This window comes from Danio rerio, chromosome 3 (assembly GCF_049306965.1).
Source record: "Danio rerio strain Tuebingen ecotype United States chromosome 3, GRCz12tu, whole genome shotgun sequence".
Classification (NCBI taxonomy): domain Eukaryota; kingdom Metazoa; phylum Chordata; class Actinopteri; order Cypriniformes; family Danionidae; genus Danio; species Danio rerio.
The window spans coordinates 36428428-36454279 of NC_133178.1; the positions used below are offsets into that span (position 1 = coordinate 36428428).

General features: G+C 36.8%; 2 protein-coding genes and 1 long non-coding RNA gene across 3 annotated transcripts; 2 read left to right on the forward strand and 1 right to left on the reverse strand.

Annotated features, from left to right (window-relative positions):
* Positions 1 to 738: 738 nt before the first annotated feature.
* On the reverse strand, positions 739 to 13849 carry arf2a (ARF GTPase 2a). Its single transcript, NM_201504.1, is given in 5 exon segments — positions 739 to 2884; positions 6164 to 6288; positions 6372 to 6482; positions 6965 to 7122; positions 13790 to 13849. Coding segments are annotated over 4 exon segments (546 nt in total). The 5' UTR covers positions 7113 to 7122; positions 13790 to 13849; the 3' UTR covers positions 739 to 2722.
* On the forward strand, positions 4519 to 6519 carry LOC141381245 (uncharacterized). Its single transcript, XR_012401117.1, has 2 exons — positions 4519 to 5033; positions 5081 to 6519. It is a non-coding gene; the product is annotated as an uncharacterized lncRNA (long non-coding RNA).
* A 3283-nt stretch (positions 13850 to 17132) lies between the features above and the next one.
* Positions 17133 to 23868, forward strand: wnt9b (wingless-type MMTV integration site family, member 9B). Its single transcript, NM_001137660.2, is given in 4 exon segments — positions 17133 to 17287; positions 18303 to 18556; positions 20252 to 20517; positions 22591 to 23868. Coding segments are annotated over 4 exon segments (1077 nt in total). The 5' UTR covers positions 17133 to 17201; the 3' UTR covers positions 23062 to 23868.
* The last annotated feature ends 1984 nt before the right edge of the window (positions 23869 to 25852 follow it).

Here is a 25852-nt window from a genome sequence, read left to right on the forward strand (position 1 = left end):
ATGTATATAAAAGTGATCATACATGAAACACCTGAGATCAGGACAGGCATCTGATGTTACTGTATATAATATAAAAGTGATTATACATGAAATCCCAGGGATCAGGACAGGTATCTGATGTTACTGTATATGATATATAAAGTATTTGACACAAAAGCCCTGGGATCGGGACAGGTATCTTAAGTTATAACAGTATTAATGTAATCTGAGAGGTATCTTAAGTTAATTTGTTCAATATAACATACACTGACTTTACATGAAACACCTGCGATCAGGAGAGCTATTTTGTACTGCATATAAAAGGCATTGGACACGAAACCCCTGCGAGGCTGTTTTCACAATCTGCGCATGATCCGTGACCTATGCAAATTCAGATAGGCCACGCCCACTCGATGACGTAGTAGCGGTTACGCTGTACTGAAACCCCTGGAAAAAAGTGTCTGCCTTATATTGGTAGCACAGAAGGCCGGTATTTATGATGCATTTGTTTTAAATATGTCTTTCAAATACAAATAATATTTTGTCATTTGTATTTAATAAATAGTAAATATTCACCAATAAATTTGATTAAAAACTCAAAACCATTTATTAGCAGATGTATTAGCTTCTTTATCAGCTATCACAACAGCGCCACCATATGGTAAACTAGAGTATGACATGAACACAGAGCTTTATCATTTAGCATCATTTTTAGGAATGTATATCATTTCAATACTAACAAAGGACATAACACCAAAGTAAGTTGTAATAGAGATCTCTTTATTATAGTGCATTTATCAGATGTTACAAGATGGGTTTTAAAAAAAAAGAAGCTAAAACAAAAACCATTTCAGTAAAAGAAAACAAAACATATGCACACGTTCCTTGCTCCTATTATTTTACAGAATTGTTGAAATTAAAGCTTCACATCTGAACATAGGATAGCTAAATGAAATCTGCAAGCTAAATACATTTTCATACTTAAGTTCATACACTTTAATTACTTGTCATAGATGATGCTTATTCAAATAAATCTTTCTACTACAGTAGATCTGTATCATAAGAACTAAAAGGCCAAGAAAAAAACAAATTATAAACATTATTAGAGTTATGAGACATGAATTTCGATGACAGACAAAGGGGGAGGAAAACTAAACTAACCAAATGCATTCATGTCACTATCAAGTTTCACACAAGGTAAAACGTCACCTATTCCCTTGTGAGAGGTCAGTAAAGGATTAAACCACTGGGATCTTTACAGATGCTGCATTCAACACTGCAGTTGCCTTTGGAATATGAAGAAGAGGAAAAGAAACAAACAGGTTTGTCAGTTTTGGATTATTAAAAGAAGCGTGTACACGTTCCCAAAGCAAACATCTCTTTGCTGGTGCTTGTTTCTATCAGTGACACTTTTCAAAATAAACTGGTGCATCAGGTAGAGCAGCCATCGACGGATGGAAATGAGGAAATTGTGAAATATGGAAAAGGGAGGCTGGCTGGATAAGTTTGCATTTTAACCTAAAGCTGTTCTAAAATTCTCTCACTCAAAGAAAATCAGAAACAACCACTTAAGCTTACAGGCAAGTGTGCCATCGATCGATCATGCATCTCGGTTTTAGAGATTACAAAAGGGAAAAAATAATGCATCCTAAAAAGCCCTTAGTGGCCTCACCTGAACGCTCATGAGATTCTGACTGTACATATGATGGAGGACACCTCGAAAGAGACCGCAATAACAAAACAAAAAAAAAATAATTATCACATCATCAATAAAAATAAAGAAAGAGAGCTAAAAGAAGGATCACTGGAGTGGGAGCAGCTCGCGAAAGGCCTCGCTGCTCCAGCAGAAGGCGCTCACTCCCTCCATACTCCCACAAACACTTCTGCAGCCGCCGCTTACATGCCAATCCAAACACATGTAAGGCTGTTATTAGTGCCTGGGATTTGATTGGATGATCTGATACTACAGCAGACACACAGGGTCAAATGATTTCTTCCCCACCAGTGATAGTTTAAGACGTCTTTCAGTCCAACGAAATGTTTCACAGGCAGTAGAGAAATCGAGCTGACGTTCACATGGAAAGCATCATGTGACCTACCTGAAAGCGTTAGCATGATTTTCAAAGAACGCGAAGAAGAATGGATGGAAAACAGAATGTCACTTTATTGTCTGATTTTTGTTCCTTCTTTTATTTTCCCAACCTGATGCAGGTTACAATGAGTTTTATCAAATGTGGGGGTCAAAGGATGGCAACTCACACCTTGTAACATTTTTTAAGTCATGCGTGATTGCTTTAAACATTGGGAAAGGGAAGAAAAATCAGGCCTATAATCTGGTTTCAGTGTATTAGGTAACAGAAATATTTAACATCCTGGGTCATTCTTTGCGTGCAGAAAACCACGGGGAGAGGAGAGAGAAGAGAGAGAAAGAGAGAACCATGCTGTACGCTGAGTGTCTATTTTGAAAAGGCACAGCAAGGCTACTCCCACCCTCAGTTCACACACACACACATGCGCACACACACACGCACACACACACACACACGCACGCACGCACGCACACACACACGCACACACGTGTATTTAGACAGCACTGGGCAGAGTCTCTGACGTATACAAGACTGGACAAGAGAAGGAAATGAATAAACTGGGCAACCAGAAGAGACTGAAACCAGTGCTATCGCCTTTTACATACACTCATACACACACACAGCGCTGACAGAAGAAGAAAAGGTGGAATGGATCATTTAGCGTTTTTGAGCTGGTTAGAGAGCCAGTCAAGCCCTTCATAAAGGCCATCACCGCTAGTGGCGCAGGTGGCCTGGATGTACCAGTTACGATGACGCAGGGAATGAAGGCCCAGCTTATCTGTGATCTCAGCTGCGTTCATGGCATTGGGCAGGTCCTGTGGCAAAACAATTGACAAGAGCAATGCAGTCAGATACTGAGCTTCCAAAATATATTGAACTTTGATTTGATCAGTACTGAATCATAAAAAGCAAGATGACTTTATGGCTATTTTACTGGCCGTAATAAAATGTGTATAATGCAGGCATCAAGTTTATATCACAGTGTTCTGATGGACTAACCTACTCTTGATTTATTTTCATAAATCAACAACACTAAAAACATTAACAATGCAAAAGCTCAAAGAAAGTCTGATTAATCTTGGTTAATAACAGCATCGACAAACTGAATATCTTACATTTTTGCCATGCTAAAGTTTAAGTCTTTATTTTTTATTATAACTAAACTTGTATTTACTTCACTTAAATTACATCCAAAACAGTAATATTGTTAATTATTAGGGGTGTAACGATTTATCGTTGTACGATTTATTGCGAAGCAAAAATGTCACAATATGCATCATGGCGTTATGACGATTTGACTACGATATGACGTCCGTTTTTCTTTTATTAGTTGAGCTGTTTGCACGTGAGCTACGTTCCACCTGCTGTCGCACGTGAGTTCAGATTGCAGCAGCAGTAATGTTAGCAGACCAAGATGAGTGGAGCTGAAATAGAGGATGGCCCATCCTCTCAGAATCAGACGTCTGGCAACATTTCGGTTGTACAGTCATTGCTTTAGACTCGTCCGCTTTTTGACACGCATACTGGGTCAAACAAGTTTTAAAGTCTTCACAGTGATTTACATACTTTGCACAGCGACAGGGATACCTTCTAATGGTGTTGAAAGAGTCACATACTGTATTTATAAGGTACAATTCACCATAAAATATCATTCTGTCTTCATATAATGTTCCCGCCGCAAAATCACACATGACGTGAGCTGACCGTGAGCTGTTACTACAGAGGGCGGACTTTAATAGACGCGCGTATGGCAAGCCGTTTTAGCATTTAAACCTTTGTTCTGACTATCCATAAATATATTTTGAGATATCTCTAATTATATTTTGACTAGTCATAATTATAATTCGACTAGTCAGAATGACAATTAGAGATATCTGCAATTACAATTGTACTAGTACGAAATCAGATTGGCGATATCTGCAAATATATTATGACTAGTCATATTCCTCCATTGACTTACATGGGAGCATGGGAACGATAAGCATATTCGGTATATCATTATATCCATATTAGGAGTCACTTAGGTATATCTACACTTTTTTGGCATTGAAGATTAAGACCAGCAGTGGAGTGAGATAAAGTATTAAAAAATATTTGCAGATATCTCTAAATGGGTTTTGTAAAAAGTAACTGTAATTAAAAAAACAAAGATAACTTATTTTTGCAGAATTTCTTTCAGTCATGCTGCCTGATTAACCTCACTAGTGTGAGCATGGGAACGATAAGCATATTCGGTATATCATTATATCCATATTAGGAGTCACTTAGGTATATCTACACTTTTTTGGCATTGAAGATTAAGACCAGCAGTGGAGTGAGATAAAGCATTGAAAAATATTTGCAGATATCTCTAAATGGGTTTTGACTAGTCACAATTGTAATTAGAGATATCTCTAAATGAATTTAATTAAATATAAATTAAATACCTGGAAATGTGGATTTTTTTTTTGCACACACAAAAAATGCAAGTGACCAAGCAAAGCCTTAAGCTCTTACTGTTAAATTCAATTGAATAGAAAGCTTATTTTTTTTGCACCTTTACTTAAATTGTTCCTTAATTTTGTCTCTGTCATTTCAATAATATTTTTAAGAAGTTTTTAAATTGTTTTATTTTCCAGAGACAGGCCTGTTTAATTTATTTTCTTAAAGAAGGTTCAGTTTAACAAGTTGAAACAAAAGAAATACATAAAAATAGTTTACTTGGTAAAATTTGCATTTCAGTTTAATTTTTATTCCAAATATCGTGATACATATCGAATCGTGAACATTATATCGTGATACACATTGTATCGTGAGCTGAGTGTATCGTTACACCCCTATTAATTATTACTGCTCATTTAAAATAATTGGCTTCAATTTAGGGCTGAACAATATATCGTTTTAGCATCAACATCACAATGTGTGAATGCGCACTATTCACATCCCAGGATCTCCAATGTGGAGTCAGGATCGTAGTGTTATGGAGTGATTTCAATTTAACCATAAAAGCGTGAAGGTTTATTAGTTATTAGATGAGTGGGTGTTTTAAGGTCAATGACTGAGTAAGCATTTTAAATTAGTTAAAAGCATTTAGGCACAAGTAATTATCATTGCTTTAACAAAAATGTATTTTTATTTAATAATGTATATAATGAAGACTACACAACTTTGATTGTTTGGTTATTTTATTTCTGTACCTGAATACTGTTAGACTCTATTTATATCATTGCTCAACTGTATTTATGCTGGTAATTAGTCTATTATATGTTCAGCAGATGCACTCCTCTACAAAACCTTCCTATTCAATATAAATCTATGAATTATTTGAAAATAGAGCTATTCATGTTATTTTTAAGAAATATCGTAATATAAAATCACAGAAAATAAAAATATCGCAATGTACATTTTTTCCAATATCGTGCAGCCTTGCATTGTAAAAAGTAACTGTAATTAAAAAAACAAAGATAACTTATTTTTGCAGAATTTCTTTCAGTCATGCTGCCTGATTAACCTCACTAGTGTGAGCATGGGAACGATAAGCATATTCGGTATATCATTATATCCATATTAGGAGTCACTTAGGTATATCTACACTTTTTTGGCATTGAAGATTAAGACCAGCAGTGGAGTGAGATAAAGTATTAAAAACCTACAACTTTTAAAATTAAGCACAGTTTCTTTACAAATTTACTTCAGAAGTGAGTGACTTTCTTTAACCAAATAATTTAATTTTAGATTAGATTTAACTTTATTGTGATTACACATGTACAAGCACAAGGCAACGAAATGCAGTTTCGGTCCGAGAATATACAGTAGGTAGGTATATGTAATAAAGTGCAAATATAGAAAAACCATGATTATATTTATAGATTAATGTGCTATGAACATTATATACAGGTTGCATTAATTATGATCAGAGATTTACAATAGATGAATATATGTAAAGGTTGCTATTAATAATCAAAGGTATGCAGATATGAACAATCACAAATGTATATGTAAAGTGGGTATGGACAATTAAAGATAAGTTAATGAAATGAATACGTGCAATTTTAATGTAATTAATAGGTTTTTAACAACAAAAAAAAGATTTTAGAAATGTGAAAGTTGCTTACCTGTTTGTTAGCAAAGACGAGCAACACAGCATCTCTCAACTCATCCTCTGCCAGCATCCTTGTCAACTCCTCCCTCGCCTCATTCACTCTCTCCCTATCATTACTGTCCACAACAAAAATCAGGCCTGTGAAAGAGACAGTGGGAGACTGAGTAGGTGCTTGTTACCTGGGTTTGTTTGCATGTGCGTGTGTTAGTGTGGACACTGACCTTGCGTGTTCTGGAAATAGTGCCTCCAAAGCGGTCGGATCTTATCCTGACCGCCCACATCCCACACTGTAAAGCTGATGTTCTTATACTCTACTGTCTCAACATTAAAACCTGCAAAAAGAGAAAAGGGGGGGGGGGGGGGGGAAGAGTTAAACACTGGCTGAAAAACGCAGGGCAGACGAGATGAGGGGGGAAAGGGTATGAACTTCTTGTGTCTCTTGCTGGCGCCTCACTATAATAACACTATAGCCGCCTGAGAGCAGAGAATATTACCATAAAACACAAAGCAGAGAAATAGACAAGATGCATGGATTAGACAGGAAAGGGGACTTTTAAAACATTAAGAAAGTTTAAATTGCTGTACAACACTGGGTTAAATAAAGGTTATCAATTAATTTGAATATAATGTCGTTTCTTTCTTTTTTTTTTACTTTAATCAAATGTTCTGCAAGTTTTCAAATAGATAGGCTATGATTTTACCTTTACTCTTTAACATTGTTCAAAAAATTGGGCAGCATAATATGCAAAACAAGCATATTTCTTTTAAAATGGAGATGTAATGGAAAGAAAAACAGTATGCAAGGATCACAGACCAATAGTGGGGATGGTGGTGACGATTTCTCCCAGTTTCAGTTTGTACAGGATGGTGGTCTTTCCGGCAGCATCCAAGCCCACCATCAGAATTCTCATCTCTTTCTTCCCAAAGAGATTCTTAAATAGGCCTGCAAACATATTCCCCATGATGGCAGATCTGCAAAACACAAAAGAGCTGATTATAGTAACTATAATGTATGTAGTACAGTCCAAAATTAACATTAACTGTGCTTAGGACAGAATATAGTGTCACATTAGTGCACTGTACACTTTTCGTTTTGGTGTTTTGTTTGTCATGCTTTTATGGCCAGTTTCATTGAGTGTTATAGGACAAATTTTTGTCCGTTTCCACTGTCAAAATTACCAAAACAGCAAAGAGTATGGCCTCAAATGGGTGGAGCTAATCTTGCGGCTGAACGCAAGTGGGTTACAGAATAGTGTCACCAGTGTGCAACAAACCATGAAAATGACAACACAAGGCAACATTTTTACAAAGCTACATTTTCAAACATACACCACTGAGACATTACCACATAGTACAATGACAGAACGTACTAATACACCATGATCAACCCGAGCACAAACAAAGCTCATCACTTTGTGACAAACAGCCACATGCTGAGAAGTAAGAACAGATTCTGCTGTATGTCCTCTACTGTTGTTCATAATGCCATCTAAAACATTATGATTATGATGTTATTTTATTGTCATTCTGGCATTAAATAATGAGTGGTTTAAAATTACAATAATATAATTTAAATCGCAATATATTTTGGTGCAATATATCAAAAAATAGATGTTGTGACGGTTTAAGTACAGGTAAACAATGCACATAACACTGCAGCGGAGCTATGGTTTCAGACTCAGGGTGAAAGCAATCACTACACTCCAGATGACCTGCAGCCCTCCTAGATCTGTGTGAAAGGAACCAAAATATTGTCAAACCATTCAATGTGATGTCAGTGGTGCACAGTAATCACACAAAATTCCACAAAAATCACTTGTGGATAATAAAACAGTAAAAACTGACTTTGACTATGTCTTCTGTGACAGATCAGGATGTGTATTTAATATAGTAAATACACTGGTTTTTGTATGCAACACTGCTCTTTGGCAATACGTTGTACTGCCTGTAGTAAATGCCTACACTGACTTGATGTAGGGGAAAAGACAATAGTTTTGTGGGTGCACAAAAGCGTTCATTAAACTTTGAACCACTGAAGACACAGAATTTCTTGAAAGTTTGTGTTCCTTTTCTGGACTGTGAATCCCTCTGAATAATTTTGAAATTATTTAACAACAAAATAGCCTGACTTTCATCCTTGCCCCCTTAGAAGAAAGTGTGACAAAGTGACACCTAGGGTAGAAATGGAGGCCTGAAACCACCAAGTGTTTGCAACATACAGGCATCTGCTAAAAAATTTTACACTAAACGACTCAAGTCATTTCAAAGAAATCAAACACCCAAATTAGATGATCCGCAATCACAATTATACAGGAAATGATTAAGTGTCATATCCCAATAAATAAAGGTTCATCATGCAAAGAGAAATTAGGCGGATGTAGCCACAGATAAACAACAAGCTCAGTGATGAGGTGAATGCAAGATGCCACCAGTGGAAAGAAGAGGACAGGGGGAAACAAGAAACCTGTCAAACATGTAAGGAGACACTTGCCCTCTGAATTAATCAGAGACACACAGAGAGAGAGAGAGAAAGAGAGAGATGGAGAGCCTGGTACCCATCGATTGAGTTACACACTAATCCCAACTGTAATTCTAGACATCAACTGGACCATTTTTAACAATTATCCCACCTCAAACCTATTCAGACCAAAGACAGAATCTTTCCTTTCTAGGCCCTAAATCGTATATGACACATGTTTGAAAACTCTTAGAAATTAAAATTATCAGGCTATTAGTTCCTATTAGGGTTAAACATTATATAGTTTCAGCATCTATCCTCACAATATGCACCTCTGCAATGGTCACATGGTAGTATTTGCAGTTTTGAGTCCAGATTATAGTTGACCAGGCACCACAGTCCAGAAGACATGCGATTTGTGGAGTCACTGCAGAGTTTAACAATAGTAGAGTGAAAATTGATCCTCTGCATGAGAATGCGAGTGTAATTTAGGAAGCTTTAAAGCATTTAGGCACAAGAAATTATAACGTAATTAAGTTTAACAAAAATGTATTGCATTTCTTTAAACGATAAAGCTTAAACGGTGTTATTTGGCATTTGATTGTTTAATTCTAGCACCTAAACACTTTTAGACTCCCCTGAAAACCATAAAGCATTTTATTTCACAAATGACAAAATCAGATTTCACACATTTCTTTATACGTTATCAACCACTTCCAGACTTCAAACAGGTACAAATACAATATGGCATTGTTATGGGACATAAGGAAAAAGTACCCTAAAACAATCTATTCAAACTTTCCTGTGTTGTACCAAAACACAAGCACTACAGTCTAAATGACTGTTGCTATAAACATCCCCATTTCATTCACCCGCTTTCCCATTTCACAAGCCATGTAACTAGAGCTGTCATCTTCTATAACAATTGGTAGTGAAATTTTACAAACATCCATTTCCTGCTAACATTTGAGTGCTGTTGATGAACAGGTTTTAAACCACACTGATTGGCCATTGTGTTCACTTGCTCAACAGATATGACAGTGAATGCCCTTGAAGGTCAACAGTTTACCACTCTCCAATGCCGTTCACCTCATGCAAAACAGATACAAAGACTGGAGCTTTTCAAAGCCGTGTTGATGTGTTTAAAATTAATGAGGTTTTTAGAATTTCTTTTTTTTTAACCAAAGTCAATACTTTTGACAACACTACACGTGGCATTGATTAGTTCATTCAGTGGTACTGATGCATTGCATTGAGTGCTCCTGCAAAAGAGATTAAATATGAGAGAAGGGCTCTGATCCAATGCACATTTTGTGGTGGGGGTGATACCCCACTATGCAAACTTCATACATTGAGGTGTGCATAAAACCAAAATCCAAACCACTAGCCACATAAAATAAATGTTTACTAAAAGGCCCTATTTAAAAATTGTGAAAAGATGTACTCTCTCCAGAGAATCAATATGTTGCACACAAGTTAGGCACTATGAATGGTGTGAGAACACACCCATTGAGATTGTGAGAGCAGCATCCTTTGGGTAAAAAGGAGTGAGGTGCGGCTTCAGAATGCATAGACAGCAGCACTGAAACAAAAGTCCCAAAAGAACAAAAACACCACATAAGCCTTAAAGTATTTGAAAACCGCCCTTTTGTTCAACTGATGTCCTCCACAAGGGGTCATATCAGTGGAAGATGTCCCACAAAATACAAGGAAGTGCTAGGAAAAAAACTGACTCATTCTGTGACACAGATTTCCACAGGTTGACTCACTGATCAGATGGGCCTGCATTATGGTCAGTGTGTGTTCCAGATTGAACAGCTAAGAACATTTTCGAGAAACAATAGAGAAAACAGGCCAAAACTGCAAACTTTTTGAACAAATAGATTTTGGATTTTTAAAATCTTCTATAGGATATGTCAGCCCCAAATTAAGCCACATAAATAATACATGAGAACCAAAGAAGTGGAGCAGAAAGGTGAAACAAATAGCTCTCGTTAATGAAGCTGTAATCATAACTGCATGCTAATTTCTGCCCAAAGTAATAAAGCCTTAAACTACATACCACTATAACCACTGGTCTATAAATCCTTGAATAAATAAAAGTCTGATGATAGTGACAGATTTCAGAGACCACATCTTAACATTTAAAAACTTCTGTTCTGCTAAGAGATTTTTCACTCTTTCTCCACCGTGACTCACATTGTACCTCTGTGCAGATACATGTAAGAATAATGCAACAGATGTGATGAGTATTGCAGTGTCTTTTCCCTTGCTGGTTACAACAAACTAAACTAGTCATGCTGAAACTGAAGGCATTTAAGGTTAAGCCCTAGTTTAACAGCCACATTCTTGCTGCCATGTCTTCAGCTTAATAGTCAAAGAGCAGAGTAATGTCACATACTATACTACTTACTTTTTGCTAGTTTATTCTTTTTGATTGTTTTTTTTATAATAAAATCACATATACTTTCTTATCATTTATGAAATAACCATTACACTATACAATTTTTTTTTTATCCGGTATTTCAGGGATGTCAGAACTAAATTCTCAGCATTGTTACTCCAGTCACAACATTCTTCATAAACTATTATATGCTTGAATAGAACATATAAAGCATTAAAATATATATCTGACAACAAACATCTGAACAGCATACATTGTTACTCCTAAGTGCCTCAAATTTCAGCAGATAATTTTCTGTTAACATTTAACATGGCTGCCTTTCACTAAAAACACAAAAATGTTTATTTTGCAACAGGGAGTAGCAGCAAACAACATTCCAGACATTTGAGTATGAAAATAAAGTAAGAGCTTTGCGATCACACAAATTGAGACTCTAAGTTTCTAATAAATGGGTATTGAAAAGAGACAGAAATCCTTGCAAATTCTGGCTAAAAAAAGACAATATGAGTTAGATCAACATCTTCCTTGTAACAGTACTTTGAATTTACTTCATGCTTGAAAATTAAAGTGCAAGTCAAACTTATTAATCATGACCTTTATAATGCTTATCATATTGTGTATATTAAAAAACAGGTTTCAAAACACCAACATGGGATGGATTTTTAACCCATATGCAAGATAAAATGCTCATTAAACATGCAAAACCTTCAAAGGCCTAAATAATCGTGACAACCTGTTTATCAGGCAGACTAGGAAGTGAAAGCACAACAGAAGCTAGAGACAAATCACATGACAACATCTGATCCCATCCACAGTTTCAATGTTGCGACAGACACACAGGCCAATTATAGCGAGAAATGCTTCCTAACTAGAAATCAACACATCAGCCATTCATAATCAGAAGGACTGGGTGGCTGTGTTTGCTTACGAAACACTTTACAACTTAACAGCAGCAGTACAACCACATGAACAAAAACCAGCATCCCACATCCGAGATCAATGTTTTCCCCACTGGACCTGGGTTTTAATGGAGTGAAATTAATTATCACAAGCTATGTTTCCATCCACCTAATTTTATGCTCATTTTAGATACGCAGATTTAAAAAAAATTTAATCGGTTGATGGAATCATGAAGATGTGCATAAATTTTGAAAATGCGCATGAAAATATGTGCATAACAGAGTAGGATAAACTATATTCGATAAGAAGATGCGAATAAACTTCGAATGGAAACACTTTTACTGAACAAATTCCAGTATGCGCATTAAAAAAAAATCATGTGATTTTGTTATAAGAGATCATGTGATAATAAAAATGTGTGTGAATGGACAAACCAGCAGGCTGAGCACATTGCAAAACAGCTAAAATTATGTTTCAGTATTAGTGTTATATTATTAATTACATCCAGAACTGTTAAGATCGTCTGTGCTCCGTGTCGGCATCGTCTTCTGGGGCACAAATTAAATAAGGAAGAGGAATAAGATTCATGCAGCTTCTCCTACCACAGCAAATTGCATTTTTACTGTTAGAACTTGGCACGAATTTATCAGAAAGTGACGATTTTGTTTTCTTGGACCCGTTGGATGGAAATGCTGCATTATTCCCACTTCTTTTATGCAATATTGTAGTTTGGCACATAAATTTAATTAGCATATTCGGATGGAAACATAGCCATTGACAGTGAACTAGCATCACAATCCATTTGATTGACACATTACAGTGGCCACCTGGTGTATGACACCTGCTAGATATGATAAATAAAATGTGTCATTGTTAAAGGAATAGTCCACCTTAAAAATTCTGTTAAACACAAAAGATTTTCAGAAGAATGTTGATAACCCATAGCCACTGATATCAATTGTATTATTTCTTATGCTATCATTTCCAACATCCTTCAGAATATCTGCTTTAGTGATCAACAAATGTAAGAAACACAAATAGCTTTGCAACAAGTGGAAAGCGAGAGAAAATGGCTTAATTTTGATTTATGGATGAACTTTTCCTTTTAAAACAGTACAGGATTTTGAATCCTGTGATGTTTTATTTAATCATGATGCCAAAGACTGGTTCAATCCTGATCACGTTGTGCAAACCCACGTAAGACCGACACGAAGTCTGTTACGAAAAAATAAATAACTATCACCTCAAGCATAGAGACATGATACATCGTTAAACCGACAGACGTCAGCTAATTTGTAAGCATGATTTCATATGAAACGTCAGAAACACGGCCTAACAACCTTTCACCGTCAGAATGTCAGTCAGTGGGATAACATAGTCTATTCATTTTCGGCATCACATATATCTACGCATAAACCAATATAGTAAAATATAGAGCCTAAATATAATGAATGCAGACTCTGCGTTTACAATGAAACGTTCTTCTTGTGTCGGTAGCGACGCCTTGTATTCCGCTAAAGTGCTAAGGGCGCAGGCGAGGTAACCGGATCACTCTGCTGTTTACTAGGCTACTACCCGTTTTACCTTATTCATTCCTGTCTAACTTCACCATTCGCGTAGCCGCATTGAGGCTAAAAAATGAATATTGAGAATATCTGAATATTCGAGAAAACGTAGGCGCGAACGAATTGTGCAGTTCCACATCAGCTAAGCAAACATCCGTTAGCTAGCCTGTTAGCCTCCCTGACTGAAATGATCATTCATAACCGAAATCTCGCTTTCTTTTAGCGACGTGTGAACAAAATGGACTTAAAAATGCCTATACGTGATAAATATCAGAATGACAACGCAAAATGTGTGGTTTTGAAAGTATTTACCTTTTGGTGCAGTTTTCGCTACAATTTTCCGGTTCTCCTCCTCACCGCTAAAAACAAAATGGCGTCTTTCTCTAGACCGAGGACAGTGGCGTCATGGAACCCGCCTTCGCGTAAGGGCCATCCAATCACACGCTTCAAAATCTGTACAAAGCCCCACCCCATTATTGTCGTCGCCCAATGGGTGTGTCGTGGGCGTGAGGGCTGAGGTACGCGTGTACATGCAAAATGAAAGATGACTCGACCTGAATATGTTTAGCTAATGTACGTTATGCTCCTGATGAGAACCTCATGTTTGAACCGCATTTTACCAGATAACCGTGTAATTATGAAGTAAAAGGATAAATGAATTAAAGGCTGTGTTGGAGGAGGACTTTCTAAATATATGACATTAGCTTCTTAGAGGAGTGCATCGACTAACATTAACATGAGGCTCCCCTCTAGCGGCAGAGCCACTACAATGCGTCAGGAGCCCATTATATACAGTGCTCAGCATAATTGAGTACAGCCCATTTTGAAAATTAACGTTTTACTAATTTCTCAGTGAATATATGCAATGTATTTTGGTGCAATTAATCAAAACAGGTTTATTAAACAGATATCTTTATTAAAATAATATTTTAATCATCAAATATAATAAAAAAGTAAAGATAATACTTCAATTCAAGCAAAATATTGCAATAAAAATACAACCTACAAAATTTCAACTGTTATACTTTTTTCATTCTTTTTATTTTTTTAATTTTTGTTTAATATTTTTATATAACATATAACTTTTATATAATATTTGGACCGTTATCGTAAGTTATTGTGTTAGATAAGCTCCAGATTTGGCTTCGGTACTGACTAATCTAATGTATATGCACAGATGTAATACTGTATAACTTCCTATTAAAAATATGTAATTAAAAAATAGATTTGTGATGGGTGTACATATATATGCCGAGCCCTGTATAGCCAGTGAAATGACACGCTAGTTACAGCATAATACAACTGTATGCTTTGTGCCGTTTGAAATGAATTTTAAGATGTTATAATTGCTTAGTTTAAAGTTATAGTTCGCAGAAACAAAATCAATATTGCTTGAAATAAAATGAAATATTCACAAATATTATTTCAGCCAGTCAGGTCAACATTTATTTAGTCAATAGAAAATAGAGGGATATTCATAAACACATAACTAAAAATAACTGATTAAGAAATTACAAAACACACACACACACACACACACACACACACACACACACACACACACACACAAGACAAACTCACTAAATTTAATTATGTTATGTAAATAATATAAAATGCTAAACCAATTCAAAATATTAATGAATATTAGAGCATTACATAAGTGAGGAAAATAACAAACATAACAAATAAAATAGGTTTTAAACAAAATAAAGGCAAAAAACAAGTAACACAAAACCTAAAATTATTTAAACATTAAAAAAGGTATCATACCATTGGCATAAGAAGAAATTTTAGCATGAACTTAATTATTTAATTTATTAATTAAGATTTTATTCTTAATTTGAAGATCAATTCCATTTAAATAACCATGTTCCACTTTAATGGATTGAAACTTAAGATTCTAAGGATGTTAAAATATCTCCATGCAAACATTAATGCCAAATAAGAACTGTTATTTTTGAGAGTGCAGGCATTTTCAGGATGTCTTAAATCAGCACAATGCATGTAAATATGAATAGCAAATCATAAAACCACACTCTCAGAAATAAAGGCAAGCTGTCACTGGTGGTACTTTTTCAAAAGGTACAAATTTGTACCTAAAAGGCTAATATATACTTTTGAGGTACCAATATGGACCCTTTAAGTACAAATGTGTGCCTTTTGAAAAGGTACCACCCCAGTGACAGTTCATACCTTTATTTCTGAGAGTACAGTAGTCCACCAGATGGTGTAATATATTGGATTCAATTAGCTATCGAGTGTGTAGACAAAGTACCGTCCAGTCAGCAGAGGGTGCTAAAGATACAACAAGCCAAGCAATTGCCAGTTTACAGAATATTTGAAAGTTTGATATGAAAGCTGTATACTCTTACATTTTTTAAACTACTTCCATTTATTGGAAAGTTTAGCTTGAACAGATTTCTTTCAGGTCGTGCCAACAGCAGGGTCCTGCAAAACAGGGCTTTTTAAACCTCTGTCTAGTAATATTCCTAAAACATAGACCGTAATACTGAAATGGTCATGCCACTAAAAAGAAAATTGTTGCAGAGCTAAACATTCTCAAAGACTATAACTGACTACATTTAATATCAATGGCAGCGATCTAAATCTGGTAATGAAGGTTTTACTGTCAACAAGATTAATTTTTAATTTAATGAGCAATGAAAAATACATTACATCAGCACAAATGTTTCCTGTGTAATTTTATAACATTAAACAGCTCTAATGTAAGCAAACTGATGTAACAATCCAGCACAAATGAACCAAGACAATTGCTCACAATTCAGGAGCAAAACATGTCTTCTCCATGTTTGGACTGGTCATCACAAGCAGGAAGTGCACCTGACACCTGCACCATTAAGGTGGGTCTTAAACAAAGAAGGTGACATCATAAGGGAAATTTGGAGCCCAGTTGGTCAGTCACTGATGGAGGCGAGAGGAACTGAGATGAAAGATCAGTCATGATTAGCTCATTATATCTTGTGCTCAGTGATGACAACAGCATCAAAGATGCCGATGTGTTGATGCTGAGGAAATGAGAATGAAGCCACAGTTTGTAAACAAGGTGTTGTAATTAAACAAGGGTAAACAGACGCTCATTATCCTTGTACTGAAATCGGGGAAATCCTTCATTGTTTGTTTTATAAAGATAATAATATTAATAGCGAGTGATGATGAGAGTTAAGTCTGAGTCATATTTTGAAGGCACAGAAACGTCCCGTTTTAATATCTCCTCTTTTCATTCCTTTTTTGTTTTAATTATTTTTTTTTTTATAATTTGTATTAGGCTATAATATCTTAGGCCTATATTAAAGTAATATAAAGACTTTATGGTCATTGAAAAAAAAAAACCTAAACGAAGTTACCAATTAATGTTTTTGAAGGAATTACACATGTCCTTTACGATCAGAAAGAAAACAGTTGCCTGAATCAGTCATGAATAAGTGTGAACCAGCAGATACCCTATAGTAAACGCGAGGCATTCAGCAGGTACGCGCACCTGCCAGCCCGCCTGTGGAGAAATAAGAGTAGTTTGCTTGGCAATGGGCGGAGAAAATGACTGATGATCCAATATGTTTGGCGCGCATGCCTCACCCCTCTCGGGACCGCGCCTCCCCAGGGGCTGAAATAAGTTTCTGCCCCTTTAAGAAGTTGCACTGTCCAGCACAGCAGGGATTTCAACACGGACAGATAGCGCAATGAAGAGCAGCGCCGACCCGTCATCATGTGCACCGGGCTTCCGAGGACTGCCTGTCCGCTGCGACTTATTGCCCTCTGCATCCTTCTCTCCCACGCAGCAGCCTATTTCGGGTCAGTAGAAGTTTTCTTTACTCTACATCATGTTAAACTCATAAAAAGCCTCTAAATGCCTCATTGTTATGTTTGACTTGGATTAGAATTATTTTATGTTGTGTCAACAGGTGGGGATCTTTGGTGATGTTGGATAGCCAATGCGTAATTACGCACATAATGTTTTTAAAGTTTAACATGTTTAAAACCTACATTGCAGGTCGCCTGTTTTAAATAATCAGATAAAGAACAAAATCATAATTTGATGAATGTTGCAAAATTGATGTATAGGATATACTTATATACATTTTTATTTATAAACTTTAAGAAAACTTCAACCTTTGGTTTGCTCTCAAAAGTAACAGTAACATTATATTTCATTTTATTCATGTTTATATATTTTAACTTTCTTTCATTTTGTAAATATATTTTAGCCATGTTTTTTTTTTTTTTTCTTTTCAAATTATTGCCGTTAAGTGTAGCGCAGTGTATATGGATCCAGATGTCTTCGATGGTTTGGCACCGCGTCGTTCCCCGCGCTCTACCTGATCATTAAGATCTTTCTGGCTTAGGCTCACAGGATGTTGCCCCACTGGTGTTTATATTAAGAATCCCATAAACACCTAAAAACTCTTTACAACAGGCTTTATTTAAGAGCGCTAATTGAAGTTTGTTGCGCGCCACAGTAAAGCCAGAGCGCTTCGTGAAAGACTGGGGAAAAGAACAAGTGCAGTTTTGTGCATGCTTTATTCAAACACGACTATTCAAATTATTTAAACATTATTCAAAGCACGTGTGGCAACAAAGTGCATTCTGAAAAGGTTATATATTTTAAAATACCTACAGCAAAACTGGTGTCAAAGTTTAACCTATGAAAATTAAATAAATATTACCAAGTTACTTAAAGTAATTTGATAACATAATATTAACACCATTTTAAAGAAATTTGTGGAAACTAAACGCGTGGTTTGTGTATATAAACTAAACAAAATGAAGCAGCTGAAAAATATATCTGTAATTATTGTGTTTTCGTTAGGCTTACAGGTCGCGAGCCTCTGGTTTTTCTGCCGGGTCCATTTGCCAACGAGCCTACAAACGGTAAAGCGCACCTGAAGCAATGCGAGCAGATGACTCTGACGCGCCGGCAAAAGCGCCTGTGCCGTCGGGAACCAGGGCTGGCAGAGACTCTGCGAGAATCTGTCCGCCTCAGCCTCCTCGAGTGCCGCTACCAGTTCCGCAACGAGCGCTGGAATTGTAGTATGGATGGCCGTGGAAGTCTTTTAAAGCGAGGTAAGAAAAGACCCTCTAGGTGTTTTTTTTACATTTATTCGCACATACGAAAATTGTGATTCTTTTGTAGCTAAAATATAGACAGACTATTTACGTGTTCTATTTACGTGCTAAACATTTTAATTTAGGATGAGATATGGTTCATTCATTATTAGGCTAGACTATTAATCAACTATCAGCCTTGCAGCTCAAGGTCAAGAAACTAAAAGCTGATTATACAGCATTTCTTAAATTTAATCATAAACGTTTTAAATTAAATTATATGACCACTAAAATTATATATAGGTAATAATATCTCTATATAACCTACCCTACTAGTTTTTATAGAACTAAAGGGCTCAGGGCATGAAAAAGAGGAAGAGGAAAAGAGTAGCCTAGGTAGGCTAAAAAATATTTGTTGAAACGTTAGCAAAATATATATATAACACCTTATTAAAACGGTTATGACCTTTTCATTTTTTTACATCTATGTTAATGAGGGACTAAAATGGAATGACCAAATATTCCGTTTAAAACCCACAAAACACAATTTCACAATTTACAGTTTGTTATAGGCTACCCTTAAATTAGCCAGAGCTATTATATGTCAGAAAAGGAAATGTTTTAGTATTAACAACTATTTAGAAACCTCCATGTGGTGCCTGCTTTCCAAACGGACATGTGCGTAATGTGCAGGATGTGAATGTGAAAGCCATGCGTAGGTCAGTCCGCTGGTAATTAGGGACTTGGGAAGCGCGGAATCCCTGTGCGGTGAGGCCTCGCGGGGCCAGTTGAAGTATTTTTATCTCGCGGAAAAGCGCCCAGTTCTCAGAGGAAAAGGGTGGCGTGATCGTGATCGCGCACTTTCATCTGACAGAAAACTTAGTCAAAATAATAATTAATTGGAACAAAATACAAGCCTTGTCCCTGCTCTGATCTAAGCAAACAACAATACGAATAGGTCGCACGGGGGTAGGGGATTATGGCAAAAGTATCAGGATAAAACTCCACTTAAAACTAAACTGGAAAAGATCACAATATAGGATTTAGTATGAGGAAATATAAGAAAAACACATTAGGGGAAACAAGATAATGGAGGCTTTTTCTTTTAATAATTGCAAAAAAGTACTTGAAGTAAGTTGTAAAGAATAAGCAGAAATGTACTTTTACATTAAAAACGAGCAATTAAAAAAATTAGAAACTTTTGTATCCTTTTCGGCGATGCGGTGGTGTAGTAGCTAAAGCTGTCGCCTCACAGCAAGAAGGTCGCTGGTTCAAGCCTCAGCTGGACTTGGCATATCTGTGTGCAGTTTGCATGTTCCCCCCGCATTTGCTCCGGTTTTCCCCACGGGCCAAAGACATGCGGTACAGGTGAATTGATAAGCTAAATTGTCTGTAGTGTATGAGTGTGAATAAGAGTGTATGGATGTTTCCCAGAGATTGGTTGCAGCTGGAAGGGCATCCGCTGTGACGACCCCAGATTAATAAAGAGACTAAGCCAAAAGCAAAATTAATGAATGAATAAACAAATAAATGTACCCTTTTCCACTTGTCATGTTGATTTAAATGATGACTTTTTAAAAGTAGTTAATGTTAAGCACTTACAGTATCTGTGTTGAAAAGTTTTCAATCTCTTATTTATGTATAAATAATGTGAAAAAAAAAGCAGTACACTGTGATGCACAGTGCTCATTCATGAATTGATCCCCTCATCAGGTTTTAAAGAGACGGCCTTCCTGCTTGCGGTGTCATCTGCAGCATTGTCTCACGCGCTTGCCAAAGCGTGCAGCTCTGGGCGCATGGAGCGCTGCACCTGTGATGATTCCCCTGGCCTGCAGCACCGTGAGGCCTGGCAGTGGGGAGTATGTGGGGACAATCTGAAATACAGCACCAAGTTCCTCAAGAAGTTTTTGGGGCAAAAGAGGGTCAGCAAGGACCTGCGCGCCCAGATTGACGCACATAACATAAATGTTGGAATCCGGGTAAGTTGCAATATATTCAAGTTGAAACTAACACCATAGTGTACTCTTAAAGTAAAAGTGGATTATATAGTGATGCCACGGAAGGATGTTTTTTTCTTAGGGTCAATTCACAATTCAGCAGACACTTATCAATGACAGCAGACACTTCTTCAGGTTTTGCTGGACCCTGTTTGCTCTGTAGCCACTGGTCAAGACTTTTTTCAAACTGTCTTTGTCGGGTAGTGATTTATCTGAGATTTGATGTACAGTAATTTTGAAATTGTTTGTGTTGGTGCCGAGTGAAGTGACCATTAGGGTAAAGGTCATTTAAAAAAATCTAACAAAAAAAAAAAAAACCTTTTACATTATAAATAAACTTTTTTAGCATGGAAAAGGTTGTACATAGAACCATAAAATCTTTTTTTTCTTACAACATTCAAAAAAGGCTTAAAGCTTGCAGACTTGAATATCTGTAAGGGTTAACTTCTCCTGCGGTCTTCTGGTACATTGTAGCCCAAAGGAGCGTTCAGTGAGTGGGGTGAGGCAGGTAAGTGAGCAGGCATTGGCCAGCACACTGGAGCCAGGTGTTCCTTTCCCTGGTCCAGGCAAGACAGCGCTTGCTGTGGGGGCCCTTTTCAAAATTAGAGGTCTCCCATGAGGGCGATTATACAGAGAAGAGGCCTCTGTAATATATGAGCATTTTTTCCACCTACTGTATGCCTGCTGCTCTACCAGTCTCACTGCTGCCGCCACCGTCGCCGCTGTTGCTCTTCCAGACTTTCATAAATCCTCATAACATCCCTCAAAACAGTCCTGTTACCAGGAAACTAGCAGCCTCAGGGAAAGACAGAGAGAACGAAACAGGGGGAGGGTTTACGAGGTTCACAGAAAAAGTAAGAAAAGAACGGCTGGACAAACTCGGATCTTATCTTATCAGTCTCCGGTTTTGTTGTTTCCCACAGTTGACACCTCAGGCCACAGATGGCGGTTAACAAAAACAAGCAAAGGTGGCTGAGGTCTTGTTATCCCTCCCCTTTCAGATTCTCTCCGTTTCCTCGCTTCTGCTTCTCTGCATCTCTCAGGTGGCCCTGGGGTAGGAGCTCATACCTATGTTGGGTGGAACACCCCCATCGACCATTTGACCTCCCCATCTACCCCTTGGGCCTTTTTCGATAAACTTATCTGCTCTATAGCCTCCTCACTAATATGTGAAATTAGAAACAGAGAAACAAACTCTCCAAACAAGGAGAAACAGATCAGTAATCAAGATGTACAAAATGTGGTTTGGTTCTCAAAGATAAAGCACTTTGAAATTGAAAGGCAACAGACCAAAAATAGAAAATTAAACAAGTTGATCTGAGCATAGATCAGCAATGGTGGCCCTCAAGAGGTGCAGGTCAGAGTTGAAAGACCGCCAACTAAGGCATTCCCCCTGCGTCCATCATCTACACCACGTCAACTCAAGGATTTCAGCTTGAGGCTATGAAGTCCCAGAATATGCATTTAGATACTTCTGAGCAACTTATTAAGATAAGCAGCTGTTCCATTTTGGCAGACTTCTGTGTTCATCTCCGTTCTCAAAAATAGTAGTTTTTAGACAGTTCTCAGACTTTTGCAGTCCATGGTCTCAAAACTGACATGTGACTAATAGCGAATTGATGGAAACTAACTAACTGACTGACTAACTAAATACATTAAAAAAAAAAAAAAAAAGCTTCATAGGCTTTATTTTTCTCTATACACTCACTTTAATTTGATGACCTCCTTTAGGCATCTTTGTGACTATAAGCAATTTTTCAAGCACCTGATCATTGGTACGGATAGGGTCAGTAGAACAAGTTGACATGTGCTTGCAAAAAAAATTATAGTCAGTCTGACTGAGGATCAAAATAAATTTATAGCAGACTTTAACTTAGATAACAAATATTATAATAACTGTTCACATGTAGACGCAAAGTGACTTATATAGTCAACTGAATGCTAGATGTTTAGGTCTAAATAAATAGACCACATATAGACTTGTTTTTCACAAGAGCATTGTGTTGTATTCGGTAATGTTCATGCTTACAATTTTGTTATTGTGCTTACTTTCAGGCCGTGAAAAGTGGACTTAAGACTACTTGTAAGTGTCATGGTGTTTCCGGTTCATGTGCTGTAAGGACGTGCTGGAAGCAGCTCTCCCCGTTTCAAGACACAGGTCATCTGTTGAAGTACCGCTATGACACAGCTGTCAGAGTGCACAGCGTTACCAACTCTGCCACGGGGGAAACAGAACTGGCGGGCCCTCGCCGCCACAGCATCACGCTTCCCCGACCCCGTCCCACTGAACTGGTGTTTCTGGAGGAGTCGCCCAGCTTCTGCAGGCCATCCCGCTACTCGCCTGGGACTGCAGGCAGACCGTGCTCCAAGGACACCAGCTGCAGCAGCCTGTGCTGTGGACGGGGCTACAACACTGCCCTTCGCCTCACCACCCTCTCCTGCCACTGTCAGGTCCGCTGGTGCTGTCACGTTGAATGTCAAACCTGTCTCAGAGAGGAGGAGGTCTATACGTGCAAGAAACACTGATTAACCTTGCAAGACACAGAGTGAGAGGGGAAGTAAACAGAGGCAAATGAGTGGGACATGGGGAGTGCTGAGAATTGTGTATGCATCTACTAGTCAGCTAGAAGAATTTGGAAGGGTTTGGAGGTTGTTGAGGATGATTTGCCAGCCTAACCTGATTTAGATGAGATGGCTTAATGGTCGAGTGTCACTTTCTGAAACTCTAGGCTCCTACATGGAGCAGATGCTTGACGGGAGACCATGTTCATTTAGTTTGAGCAATCAGTGCTTGAACAAGCTGCTTATCTATGTCCCTCCTTCAACGTCTACCAGCCACGAAAGTCCTATGTGGTGCTTGGGCCAAGACCCAGGCCTCGAATCTCCAACATAGACAGCAAAACAAATATGTATACCTCCTCCTTCTCATATGAAGGAGTATATGAAACTCGTGCAACAAGTATGAGCGAACTTGGACATGGGGCCAAGAGCATGCTTGAGATTCTTTCATGCGGTCAAAGAAAGAAATAGGACATTTCTTATGTATATTTCCCAGCTTCTCAAAAGAGGTGCAAGTTTGAACCGGAACACATTATCGATTTTTACCAACCTCATGATGAAGGCTGACTTTTGAACTGTTTTTATTGAATGCACACCCCTATGGCAATGGATTAGCAGGCTGCAATGTTTAACTATACCGAAAGTAATGTTCTGAAAGTGAGCACTTTTTTAATGCTTGCTTGCATTTCTCTACCTGCCTATACTGTATATCTCTCTATTGCTCTGAGAGTCCACATATGGCTTCAAAATATACTGAAAGTATGAAGCACTTAATGCATTTATTTGTGAATAGTCTTATATTTGTGAGGAAGAAAGTACTTGCATCTTTTATTGTATTCAAAGGTATCATGCTTAACATAGGTATATTAAAAATGTGGTTTAGAGGAGGGGAGGTATGCTGATAAACTGGAAATCTACTGGGACACAGTGTGCTTTTATAGACTTCTAATGAATGTTAGAGCAAGTTATATAATCTAAATGTTATGTTTATATCTTTAATGGCCATTAAATGGCTGTATGTGATAATAGATAGGAACGTATTTATTGCAATTAGACAAAACTGATCAAATGCTGGATCAATTTCAAGTACACTAGCTGGTGCATTCCAAACTGCATTCATATATTATACTTTTTTTTAGTTTCATTTGCCACGATCCTGCATGATATACCACTTTATATGCAGGAGTTTTCAAAAGCACAAGCATTAGGAATCATTACAGCATGACCCTAACATAACCTCTTTCTACAGCTGTGTATAGTATGTGCAAACATCTGGGCGTCTGAGTGTGTAGACTCTATTCTTTACTTTTCTATCAAGGCAAACGAGAGGGAATATGTCGCATCCAGAACAAAGGAAAACATCTCCTTTCCTAGTCACAAAGGCTCTCTGCCCTATAAAGTCTTTCATGTGTGTGAAGCCTTTGATAAAGTCTGTTCCAGTCCCTTATTAGCCCATTACCAATCAGAGAAAATAACAGTGCTTTTTTGCCAGGATGTGCCAGAGCTGAAAGTTTGCTGAATGCCTAAATGAATGCCTTTGTTTCAGACACTGTCTTAATCTTTTGTAAAAACAACAAAATATATTATTATTATTTTTATTATGATTGTTTCTCAAATACATTTTATTTTGTTTAATTGGTCAGTTTTTTTTTGCGTCTTTGTTATTTATTTCGTTGATTTTTTTTGTAGTTTTCTGTTTAATCTTTGTTTTGTTTGTTTTGTAGTTTTGAGTAGTTGTTTGTTTGTTTGTTTGTAGTACATAGCTTATTTATTTGATGATTTTTTTACTTAGTTCTTGTTTTGTTTGTTTTGTAGTCCATAGTTTTTTGTTTGTTGTTTTCAACTTATTGTTTTGTAGTCTGTTGTTTTTGTTTGTTGTTTTCAACTAGTTCTTGTCTTGCTTGTTTGGGAGTCCAGTTTGTTTGTTTGTTGTTTTCAACTTAGTTCTTATTTTGTTTGTTTAACAGTCTTTATTTTTTGTTTGTTTGTTGTTTTAAACTTAATTCTTGTTTTGTTCGTTTTGTAGGCCATAGTTCTTTTGTTTGTTGTTTTAACTTAGTTCTTGTTTAGTTTGTTTTATAGTCCAGTTTTTTTGTTTGTTGTTTTAACTTAGTTCTTATTTTGTTTGTTTTATAGTCCAGTTTTTTTGTTTGTTGTTTTCAACTTAGTTCTTGTTTTGTTTGTTTGTTGTTTAACTTAGTTCCTGTTTTGTTTGTTTTATAGTTCAGTTTTTTTGTTTGTTGTTTTCAACTTAGTTCTTGTTTTGTTTGTTTGTTGTTTAACTTAGTTCCTGTTTTGTTTGTTTTATAGTTCAGTTTTTTTGTTTGTTGTTTTCAACTTAGTACTTGTTTTGTTTGTTTGTTGTTTTCAACTTAGTTCTTGTTTTGTTTGTTTTATAGTCCAGTTTGTTTGTTTGTTGTTTTCAACTAAGTTCTTGTTTTGTTTGCTTGTTGTTTTTAACTTAGTTCTTGTTTTGTAGTCCAGTTTGTTTGTTGTTTTCAACTTAGTTTTTGTTTTGTAGTCCATAGGTTTTTTGATTGTTGTGTTCAACTTAGATCTTGTTTTGTTTGTTTTGTAATCCATAGTTTTTTTTTTGTTTGTTGATTTAAATTTAGTTATTGTTTTGCAGTCCAGTTATTTGTTTGTTGTTTTCAACTGAGTTCTTGTTTTATTTTGCAGTTCCTACATTTGATTTGCTTTGTTTTTCAATTAATTATATAATTAAAAAAAGACCAAACGTAAATGAAAATAATACAGC